The sequence below is a fragment of the Monodelphis domestica genome, chromosome X (assembly GCF_027887165.1).
Source record: "Monodelphis domestica isolate mMonDom1 chromosome X, mMonDom1.pri, whole genome shotgun sequence".
Lineage (NCBI taxonomy): Eukaryota > Metazoa > Chordata > Mammalia > Didelphimorphia > Didelphidae > Monodelphis > Monodelphis domestica.
The window spans coordinates 52,405,203-52,420,346 of record NC_077235.1 but is presented as its reverse complement, the minus strand read 5'-3'; the positions used below and the strand labels follow the sequence as shown (position 1 = coordinate 52,420,346).

The following is a 15,144-nucleotide window of genomic DNA, read 5'->3' as shown; positions in this document are numbered from 1 at the left end:
AGTGGAAAAGTTCCATGGAGACTGGAACAACCTCCAGGAAGTGATGCAGAGCGAGAGGAGCAGAACCAGGAGAACATTGTACACAGAGACTAATACACTGTGGTATAATCGAACGTAATGGACTTCTCCATTAGTGGCGGTGTAATGTCCCTGAACAACTTGCAGGGATCCAGGAGAAAAAAACACCATTCATAAGGAAAGGATAAACTATGGGAGTGGAAACACCGAGAAAAAGCAACTGCCTGAATACAGAGGTTGAGGGGACATGACAGAGGATAGACTCTAAATGAACACTCTAATGCAAATACTATCAACAAAGCAATGGGTTCAAATCAAGAAAACATCTAATGCCCAGTGGACTTACGCGTTGGCTATGGGGGGTGGGGGGGGGGAGGAAAAGAAAATTATCTATGTCTTTAACGAATAATGCTTGGAAATGATCAAATAAAATATATTTAAAAAAACAAAAAAAAAAGGACTACCATGTGGGTGAGTGAAAAAGACTGATTCCTTTCCCTGGCTTATTCTGAAGGTATTAGCCTCCAGAGAGGCCCCACATCTCTGAGGAGGCCTCATGGCTAAAACCTTTGTTTAATTTACCTCTGGGCCCCCTTTGCTGGGGCCTCTTAAGCTCTGCCTAGTTCAGACTGGGCCGGAGTAAATATCTATTCTTTCTGATTTTCTTACTTTCACTCTTTCTCCTTTTGTAAATAAAATACCATAAAAGTCATTTGGAATGGAATAATGATTCCAGGTGAACACACTCTTAAATTTAGTCCAAACCTTTAATTTTCCTCCTTACACAGGAGAACCTGGGTTCCAGGCCTGGCTCTGCCACTGACTAGTTGGATGACCTAGGGCAAATCCCTTTCCCAAAGAGCCCTCGCTGCTCCAACTGTACAGTGAGGAGATTGGACTAGATCATGGCTAAGATCTTCTCAGCAACTTCATATTCTAAGACCTTGCATGGTTCCAACCTTTTATGAGTTCAGGTTGCTTTTCTTTGATAAAAAAAATAATAAAAGTAATATGATCCAATTTAAATTTAAATTTTGAAATGCCATTTTCATGAATGAGTTTTTAAAAAATGTTTTTCATCTACTCTGAAAATGCCAATCTACAATTCTCAAAGCATGGTAAAGCAACCTGACATGGTGGAAAGTGGTTTGGGTTTAGAGATAGTCAATGGCCCAAGCTTGAATCTCAATCTGCTACCTGAGAGTTAGGTGACCTAATAGGCCACTCATAAGTCTTAGTAGTTATATGGGCAAATCAATTATCTTTTAGGCCCTCAATTTTTTCTCCATAAAATGAAAAGTTTGGATGAGATTCCACATATTTATTTAAGCATCTTCTCCATGCCAGGTCTTTTGCTTGGCTCTGGGAAGACAAAGACAAAAAACAAGCAGTCCTTGTCCTGAGGGGGCTTACATTTTACCAGGCAGATACAACATATATACAAGTAAAAAGAAAGTATATAAAAAGCAATACTCAAAAGTTTAAGGGAAGAGAGTACTGATATCAAGGGAGATTGGTACCTGAGCTGGGCCTTAAAGGAAGATGAGATTTCAAAAGGTAAGATTGAGGAGGGAAATCATTCCAAACAAAGAGGATCACTTGTGGAAGGGCAGAGGTAGTACCTAGAAAGCTTAACTAGGAAAAAGACAGTGTAAGAAGCAAAGAAATAGTAAAGAGGAAAGTAGGTGGGAGTTGGATTGTGGAGCACCTTCAATATTAGATTTAGAATACTATATTATTTCTTAGAGAGAATAGGGAGCTATCAAAGAGTTATAAATACAAAGTTAATGGGTCAGATCTGTGTTTTAGAAATGCAGTACCAGAGAGGCAGAGTCAAGATGGCAGTGTAGAGGCAGCAAACATTCAGACCTCTGAAAACCCTTCCTTACTGATTACAAACTATAATGCTCCTAGGGGACTGAAAAATCACACTTAGAAATGCAGTACCAATTTGGCAACTGTGCAGAGGATGAAACTGTGTGTAAATGATGTCCAAGATCCCTTCTAATTCTTAAAGCCTGTGAAACTCTGAACGCCATGGTCAATTCCTTATATCTCAATGATGAATCCCATTTCAGGATAAAAGTGCAGGAAAAGTTGGCCTCGTTCCATTCTCACTTATACCCTTGTCATGGAAGAATAAAAATTCTGGTGAAAATCCACTAGCATTCTGAGGGCTCTACTAAGGCTAAGTTCAGATAACTCATGAAAAAGACATGGACAAAACAAGATTCATATACTTTCTATACAGATACGGATGATGACATTTTTTCCCAACCTTAGTATGGGTTTTCCTTCTTGAACTCTTTCTCCCTACTCCTTCCAAGAACCTGTATTTCTCTCCTTAAAAAATCCTTACTATCCATCTTATAATCAATACTGTGTATTGGTTCAAAGGCAGAAGAGTAGTAAGGGCTAGGCAATGGGGGTTAAGGAACTTACCCAGAGTGACACAGCTAGGAGACATCTGGCCTGGCTCTCAATCTACTGAGCCACCTATCTGTCCCCTATATTTCTCTTGAATGTGTTCAAAGGCACATTGTAAAGAAGAATTAATCTTTAAACAAGAGCAGCCTTTATAGACTTTTTGAAGTACTGGTGCTCTTGAGACCACTTATTTCCAAAAAAAGGGGTGTCTTTGGTTCTGGGCACAGATGACATATCTATGAAATTTTGCAAATGACATTAAGCTAGATGAGTCCTTGAACATGCTGGATGCCAGAGTCAGGACCTCAAAAGATCTAGGCCAGCTAGAATTATGGTCTGAATCAAATAAGATAAAATTAAATAGGGATAAAGGTAAAGTCCTATACTTGGGTTAAATAAAACTCCAAATTGGACAAATTCACAATTAGAGAGGCATGGCTAATTAACAGTAGTTTAGATGAAAAAGCCCTAAGGGTTTTAGGCCTGTAAGAACAATGAGACACATTGGCTCTGGGAGGGGGGAGAGAGGAAGGGAGGGAAAGAAAAGGAATCCTGTAACTATGGAAAAATATTCTAAATTAATTAATCAATAAAAATTTTTAAAATAAGAAGAAGAACAATGAGACACAGTGTGACATGGCAGCCAAAAACCAAACCAAAACAAACCTTGAACCAACCCACTCTTTAACCACAATCTAACAACACTAAGGCACAATATCTAGAATGCAAGAGGGGATAGTTACACTACTCAGCCTCCAGTCTCTCCTCTATCCACTCCATCCTCCACATGAGTGTCAAATTAATATTCGGAAAACACAAATCTCCCTACTTCAAAAATCTTCAATAGCTCCCTGGTGCTTCTAATAAAAGATACAAACTCCTCTGTCTGGCATCACAGTCTGGCACCTACTTACCTTGCCAACTTTATATCCTATAACTCCCCTTCCCGCTCTCTAATTCAGTTAAGCTGGGCTGCCAGCTGTTCTGTGCACTCATTGTTCCATCTGCTGCCTCTATGTCATTCCCTCCACTGCCCATGCCTAAAATGCTCTTACTCCTCACCCTTGCCTCTTGAAATCCCTAAATTCCTTCTAGATACATCTTAGATGCCATGTTGTATAAAAGCTCAGTCCTAATCTCCCTAGTTATTGGTGCTCCTTCTCCATGAAATTTACTTTGTATTTCTTAGTATAGATTTTGAATTTCTTCACCTGTGCCCACTCCCCTGTATTCCTTCAGCACAATGGAAATTCCTTGAGGACAGGGGCCACTCCCATTGTTTTTTTCTGCCTCCCCAGTACCTCACCTGTTGACTTGCAAAAAATAGGCCCTTCATAAGTGCTTGTGGGGTTTTGTTGAATTATACCACATGAGGAATAATACCATGATCAATTCTGGAGTTACATTTTAAGAAAGACAAACTGGAGTGGGCCTAGAGGAAGGGGCCTGGGGAGAGGAAGAAGGAAGAGACATACCATTGTGGCCTTGAAGTCCTGCAAGTTATGGCTTGTTATTGAGGCCAACTGAGTCAGGAAGAGCCTGATGAAACCCACCTGGAAGGTTTAAGGAAGGCAAGCATCTTGGTCTTATAGGACTGAACAAAAGTTTTGGGGAATGAGGTTGTCAGATGAGAGTCCCTTTTTCCTGACTTTGACTACCTCATCTGGCAAATTCTGTGACTAACCTCACCAGTCTTTTGGGTTTATATTTTCTCTCCAACTCAGACCTCTCCTTTTTTGCCCCAGGTGGGTACAAGCATGCCCCAGAGGGAAAATGGATTTCTCTAATTACCAGCATGTGCCTGCCCTGTCTCAGGGCAAAAGGAAATGGCTGTTATCAGACAGGGAATTACACTTTTTTCTGGGTGTCCCCAGAGGGCACAAGTCAGAGCAAAGAGATCTAGGAAAGTGCAAATAGGTCAGGGAAAACTTCCAAACCATCAGAACTTCCCAACAGTACAATGGGCCATCTTGAGAGGTAAGGTGATTCCCCTTAACTCAGAATGATACAAGAAAACTTGGGGGTTTTTCCCTTCTTCCCTGATCTCCTTGAGAATCTCTATGGGTTATATTTTTGTAACTCTCTGGGTATGATTCCAAATTGTTCGCCTTGAGGGTCTCTTCCAACTCTTATGTTCTATAATATTTACAGCAGCTCTTTTTTTGATGGCAAAAAACTGAAAATTAAGGGGTTGTCCATCAGTTGGGGAATGGCTAAATGAATCTTGGTAAATAACTGTGATGGAATACTACCAATCCCATAAGAAATGATGAGTATGCTAACTTTAAAAAACTTGGAAAGAACTAAACAGGATCATGAACAGCATATACAGCTACAGATTGAACACTTGAAGACTAAACTCTGAATGGTACCTCCAAAGAATGAACTGAAAATGGAAACATGAAAGACATAATTTGTATATATACATATTATATGATGATGCATCATATATACATACATATGATACCTTCTGTGATGGGGAGAGGAGAAGCAGGAGCTGAGTCACTTGTAAATAAATTTTATTAATTACAAAAAGTAAGAGACAGAATTCGAACTCATGGGACTATGAGAAGCAGCATGGTACAGTGGATAGTCTTTGGCTTGAGATAGAAAGCTCTACATCCAAAAACCCTACATCTAATACTTATTAGTTAAATTATATCCTGGGCAAGTCACTTAGCTATGTTGTACCATTTCCTCATTTGTAAAATGGAGGTGGTGGTGGACCAGACAACCTCTAAGCTCTCCTCCAACTCTAACTCTATGATCCTATATTCTAGAGTTAATCTTGAATCTCTTCAACAGCACACAAGTGATCATCCAGTCTTTGCCTGGATATCTTCAAGTGGAGACTTTGAAAATGCTTGATCAGAAATATTGCAAAAATGATTCCCATTCAAAATGGAATTGAATAGGTGCCCTCTGAAGTCTCTCCAATGCAGAGACTTTATGCATATTTGTTCATGCAATCTGCTTACATTTTCCATTCATTCATTCATCAAGGATCTATGAAGTGTGTACTATGTGCTAGGCACTGGAAACACAGAAATCAAAACAAAACAGGTTCTACCTTTGAGAAGCTTGCATCTTCCTGAGGGAAACAACATGCACATAGGTAGGCAAACAGAAAATCTATAGATAATAAATACAAAGTGTTTGGGGTATGGCACTATCTAAAAGACAGAGTTGAAAGGGGGGGACATTCCAGGAAGGAGAATGGCCTGTGTGCAAAAGTATGGGGAAGGAAGGTGGAATGTTATGAACTAGGATCAATGGGTAGGAATTTTGGCCCTTGGATCTGAAAATAATGCTGCTAGGTCTACACTCCAAAGAGGTCAAAGAAAGAGAAAAAAGGTCCCTATGTGCAAATCTATTTACAGCAGCACTGTTTGCAGTGGCAAACAATTGTAGCTTTGAGTGGGTACCCATCAACTGGGGAATGGCTGGATTCCCCTTAACTCAGAATGATACATGAAAACTTGGGGGTTTTTTCCTTCTTCCCTGATCTCCTTGAGAATCTCTATGGGTTACATTTTTGTAACTCTCTGGGTATGATTCCAAGTTGTTCGCCTTGAGGGTCTCTTCCAACTCTTATGTTCTATAATATTTACAGCAGCTATTTTTTTTGATGGCAAAAAAACTAAAAATTGAGGGGTTGTCCATCAGTTGGGGATGTATGATGAAGGAATAGTTTCATGGAAGCTTGGGAAAACTTGTATTAACAGAGTAAAAGGGTCAGAACCAGGAAAACAATTTATACAATGGAAATAAACATTCACTGTCAAAACAATCAGATTTGAAAATCCAACTGTGTTTGGCACAATAGCCAACCTTCATTCCAGAGGAGGCCTGCTGCCTGCTCCAGAGGAGGCCTGCTGGATGATGAAACCTGCTGCCTACCTCCAGAAAGGTGATAGATTCAGAGTGCATACTAAGGCATATTCTTTTGGAAGTGGCCAATGTGAGGATTTGTTTTGCTTAACTATATATGGTTGCAACAGGGAATTGTTCTTGTTTTCTATGGTGTGAGGAGGCAGAGAGGCAGCAAGAGGGAGAGAGGTAAATATTTATTTGCAAAAGCATTTAATTTTTAAAAGAAAATAAATCAGGTTAAAAAACCCATTAAGTACAACAGTTTTGCCAGAATGTAGAATAGGTAAAGGGAAGGAAATAAAAAATAATACCAGAAAGCCATATCTTGAAGGGTTTTAAATACCAAAACATCGGAGTTCACATTTTTGCCTCAAGACAAAAGAGGGCCACTGGAGCTTTTTGAGCAAGGAACTAACATAGTTAAACCTGTCTTTGCTATAGGAATATCAATATGGCAACTGTGTGGAGAACAGATTAAAGAGGGGAGAGACTTGAGAAAAGGCAACCAATTAAGAGGCTATTGCTAGTCTAGGGGAGAGGTGAAGAGGCTATGACCTCAGGTAATGGCTGTGGGAGAAAGATGCAGAATCAAGAGATGTGATAGAAGGAGAATTGACAAGATTTGGTACCTTGCTGAAAATGGGATGGGAGTGGGGTGAGGGAGAGTGTAGAGTCAATGGTAGCTGCAAGGCTGTGAACCTGAGTTAGTGGGAAGATGTTGGGGCTTTCCAAAGAAATAGGGAAGTCAGGAAAGGGAGAGGCTTTAGGGGGGAAGATAGAGTTCTGTATTGGATAATCTGAATTTGGAGTTCCTATAAAATGTAGGAGTAGAATTCTGAAGGAGATTCAAGAGCTGAAAAAATAAATCTGGGAACATCTGTACAAGGACGATAATAGGAACAAATGAAGAGTGAGGAGGAGAGGCTTGGACAACACAGGCCTCAGAGCAGAGCCTTGAGATGTACCCACAATTGGGGAATCGATGATGATGATGATGATGATGATCCAGCAAAGAAAACAGAAAAAGATGTCAGAGGGATAGAAGGAGAACCTGAAGTATCATGAAATCCAGAGAAGCCCAAGAAGCACAAGGACTGAGAAAAGTTATTGGATTTGGCCAGTGAGAGAATCCTTGGTTTTTGAGGTACTGATCAGTTGTGCTGATCTGATTTTTCCTTCTTCTTTGTCTTAAAATCAACATTTGTTAGATGGCATGACTCTTGGGGAAGGGGAGGGATACTGGGGAAAACTATGAGGACATAAAAATCAAGACAAAAACTTAAAAAAACATGATTGTTAACATTGGAAACACCAGTTTGAATGATGAGGTGGGAAGCTCAATAGCAAGACGTTGAGAGGCAAATGAGAAAAGATGTGGAGTTCAGTTAGGAAAAGAGGGGAAACAAAAGACAATAGTTTAAGAGAAAGGTGGAGTCAAGCAAAGTATCTTATGGACAGGAAATACCAGAGCATTTTTTGGTAGGCAGAAAGAAAAGAGCCAGTAGACAAAGATATAATGAAAGGTGGGGGGGGGGGTTGATTGTGACAGCAATCTGTTGGAGGAGACCAGGAGGCTATGAGATCACAAAGAGAGAGGAGTACCTGGAAAGAAGAAAGTTCCATCTTTAACAAAAACTGGAGAAAAGGAGAGAATGGAGGATGATGTCATTGAGTTTAGAAATGGCTAATAGAAGAAAAAAGGGAACATCAAATGGCCTCCAGTCAAATTACCCCTTTTACTACATTGTGTTCCTGAAACCCTGCCCCCATTTTTCATATATCTCAAGAACAGTCAGTAGTAAATTTCATAACTATATAAACCATTATATTCAACATTCATATACAAAGTGGGCCACTGTATACTGTGCACAAGGCCTTTGTGCTAGACACTGAGACACGGCAATGAACAAAACTTGGTTCTTATCCTAAGGGAACACATAGTTTAGTAGGAGTAAAGAAGACGAGGGTACAAATGTAGAATAGCCAGAGTATGCTAAGGACACAAAGGGAGTCACAAACAAAATGCTCTGTAAGGAGTCTCTGGGAGGGAGAATAAAGACAGGTTTTACTTTGCCAACATTCTCTGATGAACTTCAAGTACTGGTGAATTTCCTATTGGAGATGTCACTCTCCTCTCTAACTGCAGATAGAAATCCTTTAAAACCAATTCTGGAGGAGTCCTCCAAGAGGGCCTTGGTGGTGACTTTCTGGTGAAAAACCATCGCATGTCTAACAAGGGTGACTTTTGGACTGCAGACAATTTCTTACTGGGACCTGAATGAAGCCTTGGGAGGGCCTTGCCAGAGATAGAACTCTTCTTTTGAGGTAGCCCTTGAGATCCCAAGGTCACCTCTATGTCCCAATAAGGCACTGGAAAAGGGAAGAAGCCTTTTAAGTGGAGGCCATCAGAAACTACTAAAAAGAAAAGGCAATTTTACTCAGCAATCACTTCTATAAAGGTAGGAAACAGGTTTCCTTCTTTAGATTAGTTCATTTTAAATTGAATAATCAAAAAAGAAAGTCAGGAAAACTCATCTGGCCTGTTAAACTAGGAGAAGAAACGTTGGAGTTGGCTGTATGTATATGGCCTGATCCTATAAGCTGACCTCACTGAAAGAAATACAAGTTTTCTCTTAGCCTCCTTTAATTTGTATTAGATACACATGAGATTCTAGAAGGCAATGTGGTACAATGGCTAGGATCTCGGGCCAGGAGTTAGAAGATCTGACTGGAAACCTTGAAATGTCTGCAGCTACTGCTGCTATCCTAAAACGCAGGTCCATCATCTGGATGAAGGTGACAAAATTATGATTCATTTCTGACTTGAGATTAAGTCACAATAACTCTAGATTCCATTACATGATTAGAAAAAATCAACAATAAATAAACAAGCAGGTAGCAACATGCTGGCTGTGTGGCTTTTCAAGCCTTGTTCTCTAGTAGATAAAAAGCAAGAAGGATTTTCCATTTAAAAGCCACACCTATCTTGCTTAACATTACTGGAAGAATTGAGAAGCAGAAAGGACCTGTAATATCTATTCCAATCTTCTCATTATAGAGGAAGACAGTGAGACCCAGAGTAAAGGACTTACCCAAGGTTAAACAGCTACTAAACAAAGTAGCTGAAGCTGACACTCAAAGGAGATCTTCTTACTCTAACTCCTATACCTGTCCATTCATTCCACTATGAGCTCAGTCTCATTATCAGCCGTTTCATTTCTTTGTACGGAACCAATCTCTCTCTTTTTCTTTTGACCCGAATCTATGATTTCACCCATGTAGAGAATCCCCAGTGTGAAAATCTCTTCCACCAATGCAGATTAATGCATTTCCTGCATCTCAGTCTTAGAATTACAAAAGGTACCAAGGCAGCAGGCAGTCTGTATCAGTGGCAAGTTTTGAACACAGGTAAAGGACTTCTTTTCAAGAGGTCCTAAAAACATGTCCCTTCTTTGTTACTGTAGGATCGGGAACTATTGAGTCATGAAAAGAGTGAGGCCTCCATAAGTGAAGGGACTTAGATCCCACCCCCACCACAGTATGTATCAGAGGCAGAATTTGAACCCAGGTCCTGTGACTACACATCAGTACCCTTTCCTCTCTATCTAACCATGGCATTCTGATAATCACTGCTATCCTTTTTTCACAGGTCTTCCTGACTCCAAGGCCTGCTCTCCATCAACTACAAGGTACTGCTTCTCACCTCTCCAGCAGCAGAAGTAAAACTATCAACATTTGCAATCAGCACTGAGAACACAGACCAAGAACATGACCACACGGAAAACATAAAGATGCTGTTGTGGACAATGTGGTCATTTAGGTTTCCTCTCTTTCTTAGGGGAATGGGGCGGGGAGGAGTGTAAGGAGATAGCCTGTTCTTACTTCTATTCCCTCTCACGTTCAAAAGTATAGATGACTTTTCTAGAGTTAAGTGTAGAAAAATGGCAAGGGGGAGAGCAAAATCTAGCAAGTAGGGTTCTCAAATACTTGGCAAAAGGAACCAAGCGATGCCCGACAACCAAACCAGAGCTGTAAATTCAAACCAATTGAGTGTGCCTGAGGCGACACAATCCCACTGTCGTTTTAATTGCATACAATTCCACTCAGCAGCTGCTCGTCCAGGCGCAGGGGTTCACTGTAGGCTCTTAAGAGTAACCTTGAAATATTGTCAGTCAAACTCCTCTCCGCATTACCCGCATGCTGTCCGATTAATGAGGAGGGAAATCACCGGCTCCGCCAGCCAAACAGAGAGATCTGGGAGCTCTTAAGCTCTGAGTGCAGTTTTTAAGCACAATAAACCAGGAAGGGGTGGGGTGGGGTGGGGTGGGGTAAACAGGTCCTATCAAATAAAGGATATGAAAAAGAATCCAAACATCTAGATGTAAGGACTGGACTTCCATCAGGAAAACCAAACTTGCTGGGACTTCCATGGAGGGAGAGGGAGTCCATAGATCCTTGTAGCCCTTTTAAGACCAAACATTCTTCCAAAGAACCTTGAGGTTCTTGACTTCCGAAGACCACCCTTGAGAAACCACCAGAGCCATGTAGGGGTACACCCACTACAGATGTCAAAATAGAAAGTTTGGGGCTTTTTGCTCTTACCATAAGAATCCAAGGACATAGGAGCTGGGAAGGAGCCTTAAGGACCATCTAGCCCAATCATCTCACTTCACACAGGGGAAACTGAGGCCCAAGTGGGTGGAGGCCCTGCCCACACAATAAATGACAGTCTCCTGCCCCAAAGCCTAGCCTTCTCCCCACCACAACACCAAAGCTGACCTTTCTTCTTCACAGGTGCCATGAGGAAAGGGAAATAAATCTCTGCTACAGATGTGCTCTGGAGTTGTTCCAGTTCCAAGTTCTTTTGCTCTAAAACCTATTTCACATTTATAGCAACCAATTAGCAAACACAAGGAGTTCCAAAACGGGAGAAGAAACAAAACCAATCCAACAGCTAGAAGTGCTTCGGCATCATCTCTGGATGCCAAAGCATGGAATCTTTTGTGCAAACTTCTAAGGGTGTCACCTACTACTACCAGTTGCAGTCATAAGACAGGAGAAATGCAATACCAGACTACAGCAGAGAAGCGTGCACAATTATGGTATGGGGGAAAATGCCACCAGAAACCCAGAATTCTCGACAAGGCATCTGTTCTGAATGCCTTGCCGGGGCCAGGGAGGTCGTTAGTTAGCCCTCAGTCCAGGTCACCTGGAGCACAGAAAGGAGGGATGCCCTTTGGGGAAAAAATGGGAACATTCTGGCAAAATCAAGAGCACATACTATACCTGTGTACTGTACCAGGAACATCGCCTCGATCGATGGATCTTCGGGAAACTAGTCCGCAGCAGATTCTCTGGCCAGTTATCCTGCCCCCCACCCCAGAGCTAGAAGCACCCTAAACCCCTACCCCCCACACACGTGTGTCCACACAGCCCCTGCACAGAGACACAAGGCACAGACGCACACCACCACCATTCAGCTGGAGCAGACGCTTGTGTTGAGCCCCAATCCAGCCGAGCTGCTGAGCTCGAGCCAGAGAAAGAAGGGTGGTGGATTCTGACGCCACTTCTACTACACTTACACAAAAGCAGTCAGGGGAAATCCAGGAGCCTTGAAGACAAGGGCTGGAACGAGCTTTTATGAATCGCTGATCCTGCATGTGTCACCATCCATCTCCAAAAGACGGACATTTATAGGCTGCCTCCGGAGTGGGGGTGGGGTGGGGGGGGAGGGGGCTGGAGAGCAGGTGGGGATGCAATTAGCAGTGTGTTCATCGGAGAATTCGTAAGGGATTTCATACATCAGTGCCTAAAGAAACAGCCTGCAGTAGACAAATCAGAACTTCCTGATTTGCATGCCTTGGAAGAAATCTTAGCTCTCAGCCCATACCAAAATCGGACTTGCCCACACTCCCGGGGCATGCAGGCGGCGCGGCGTGAGCCCTCCTCTTCCTTCTGTCCCCCAGCCACCTTTGTTCTGGAGAAAACAGCCGCAGAAAGAGAATCCGCTCATTTCCCCTGCCGACTTCTACTTAAAAGGCTGGAAACCAAAGGGGAGAGAAAGTTCTGGAGACAGAACAAAAAGGCAAACGAGCCGAGCCACTTGTTATTACGAAGCTCCGAGCTGCTCCCCAGGCACACTTCTCATGCCGACACACCTCCTGCGGATGGCTAAGAGCAGAGAGCTCTTAAAGTCAAGGTGAAAAGCTCATCCAGCACTCACCGACTCACCGGGGACCTGAACACTCAGCAACTCCATTTCCTAATCTGCTGGCCCCGGAGGCTCCTCAGCCTGGCGGGGCCTGGGACTGGGAGGCCATTCCCCAAGCCCCTGGACTTCCTGTCATTTCATACAGAAAGTTCCCATCTCAGCCAGGGGAGATTTTCAAAGCACAAAGCACCAGACATGAAGAGATGCCACAACAACCTCTCTGTACCTCACCTTCCTCATTTGTAAAATGGCGGCTCCTAAACTCTTCTACTTTTCTTAGCTCTGTGACTTTCCTTAAGTCACTTTCCTGCCCTCTCTGCTTCTCCATTTTCTCATGGACAAAATCAGAAGGCTAGCCTAGAAACTTCCCAAGGTGCCTCTCCAACTCTGACATTCTATGCCCCCCCCAATAAGAGGGTGCAGGTGAAAGATCTTCATCTACTTGAAATCATTATGTCTATTCCTCAGAATGTGAAATAACACATAAGATCCCTTTAACTAAGGTAGAGTTCTCCGCGGCTGGGGGAAGGGGAAGGTGGGATTGGGGAATGGAATCCAGAGATTCCAAAAATGCATTCATGCCAGCTGGCACAATATGGCAGACAGAGCACCGGACTCTTGACTCTGATATTCCAAAACAGGTCTCCCTGAACCTTACTCACCTGCTCTGTAGAGGATGGGTTTAAACGGGATGCATGTCCCACCATTTCCCCAGGCAGCTGTAAGCCTCCTAGAGAGGAATGCTACAGCAGCCTTGGTCAGTGAGAGTAGTGAGTAAGCCAACCCGTATTCTGCCACCCCCCTGCTTATGCCACTCCCAGAAAGCCTTGTCATTTGCTTATGGAGATGATGGGTCCTCCACCATATAAGTGCTCAATGGGAGCCCTCTGGCCAGGGGTCATCTCTTTCGGCCCAACCTCTTAGCTGTGCCCAGGTATTCCATCTCTGCTTGCTGCCCAGCATAAAGAAAAGGGCCCTGGCTCTGATTTGCTGGATCTCAAGTCAGGAATTGAGAAAAAACATCCAAAGCCATGCTTTGTGTGGCCCCAGGCTGCCTTGATACTATATATACAGTGACCAGCTGGCCTAAGCCAGGACACAATTTTAGCACATGAACTCCTGGGGAGGGCACACCTGGAGCACTAAATGATCCAGGCAGCATTTAGGGACCTCTGGTCCCTCCAAGCCCCACACGCCCCACTTCCCATCTGCATGGTGGCTACCCAAGTGCATGCCTGGATACACAGGCCAATTTTGAAGTGGCCAAAAGCAATGGTGGGGGCTACAAGAGCAGGATCACATGTCAAATCCCCTTGGACCTTTGCAGTGCCATCTGTGTCCTCCAATAAGTTCTCAGTCTACTTCCTAAGCCAGAGAATAACAACTTCCCTCCCTACCCTTTGGCCTTTAAGGATCCTCATGACAACCCTTGAAGAATCCTAGAATGCACCAAAATCTAGGGGGAAAGTGTTGAGATGGAGAATAGAAATCCAAAAAATTAAGTCATCAAAATCTGGCAAATTGGGTCATTCTTTTAAAAAAAACACAGAAACTGGAAGTCTAAAGTACTCCACATATCCTAGAATGACACTTGATTCATCTCCACAGATTTTCAGTAGAGTTCTCCGGTGTCCTTGTCTTTTCCTCCAACTGTTCCACCCCAATCTTCTCCTTAAAGAGGAGATTAGGTGGTTGGGGCATAAAAGAAAAAGCCCTAGGGTTTGTTGACATCAAGAACCACTCTAGATGACTAACATTTACTAGCTGTGGGATTTGAGGAAGTCATCTGTCTGTCTCTTAGCTTCCTCATCTATTAGATGGAACAAAGAATACCTGAGTTGCCTACCTCCAAGGGTTGCTAGGAAGAGCCAATGGAGATCATGGCTCTAAATGGACTTTGTAAGCTGGAAAGTAGCAGAAGCAGGGTGAGATGAAGGCTAGAGTACCAGCCTAGGAGTCAGAAAGATCTAAGTTCACATCCTGCTTCCCTCATTGATCAGCTGTGTGATCTTGACCAGAATGTTAAGCCTTTCTGTGCTTCAATTTCTTCATCTGTAAAAATCAACATGCACGTTATTAAGCCCCTTAAACGAATACAAAAACAAAGGTGAGATAGTTTTGGCCCTCAAGAAGCTTATATTCATTCCATCAGGGGAGAAAATACATTTAGACACAGGTCGAAGGATACAAGATCATGGGGTAGGGGTGGGGGCAGAGCTAAAAAAAAAAGCTTCCCATCACAGGTAGAGCTCAGGGAAGGAAATAAGGAATTCTGAGAAAGAGGTGAGGAAGGAGTAGAGTCCAGGCTCTGGATAGGCCATTATCTAGACCCTGCTGCCTCTCACAGGGACTGTTAGACTCAAAGGAGACAACATATATAAAGCATACCGCATACCTTGACACCCGAGAAATCTGAATTATGATTCCAATAGCATTGTGACGACCAATATTGTGTGTCTTGGTGGTTTGGGGCCCATTATGAAGCCAGTTCTGCTCACTGACACTATGGTCTACCTTCTCAAGAGATGATGGGAGCCAGCATACCATTAGTGGCCACTTCCCTTTATTTTTTGTCCCCATTTATCACAAGAAGAGCAATACTGAATGGGCTTCCC

At 42.8% G+C, this 15,144-nt stretch overlaps 1 protein-coding gene across 9 annotated transcripts in view; it reads right to left on the bottom strand.

Moving 5' to 3' along the window:
- Nucleotides 1–15,144, bottom strand: part of ENOX2 (ecto-NOX disulfide-thiol exchanger 2) — a 391,463-nt gene that overhangs the window by 346,086 nt on the left and 30,233 nt on the right. Inside the window, exon 1 of one of the 9 annotated variants that reach the window (XM_056809176.1) lies at nucleotides 13,192–13,578. The exons of 5 other annotated variants lie outside the window; for them this stretch is intronic. In XM_056809176.1, coding sequence (XP_056665154.1) covers nucleotides 13,192–13,363 — 172 coding nt within the window. In that variant the 5' untranslated portion in view covers nucleotides 13,364–13,578. Of the gene's footprint in view, nucleotides 1–11,604; nucleotides 11,714–13,191; nucleotides 13,579–15,144 lie in introns of those variants that run through there. 3 more of the 9 variants (XM_007507175.3, XM_056809180.1, XM_056809183.1) reach the window with 3 other exon arrangements.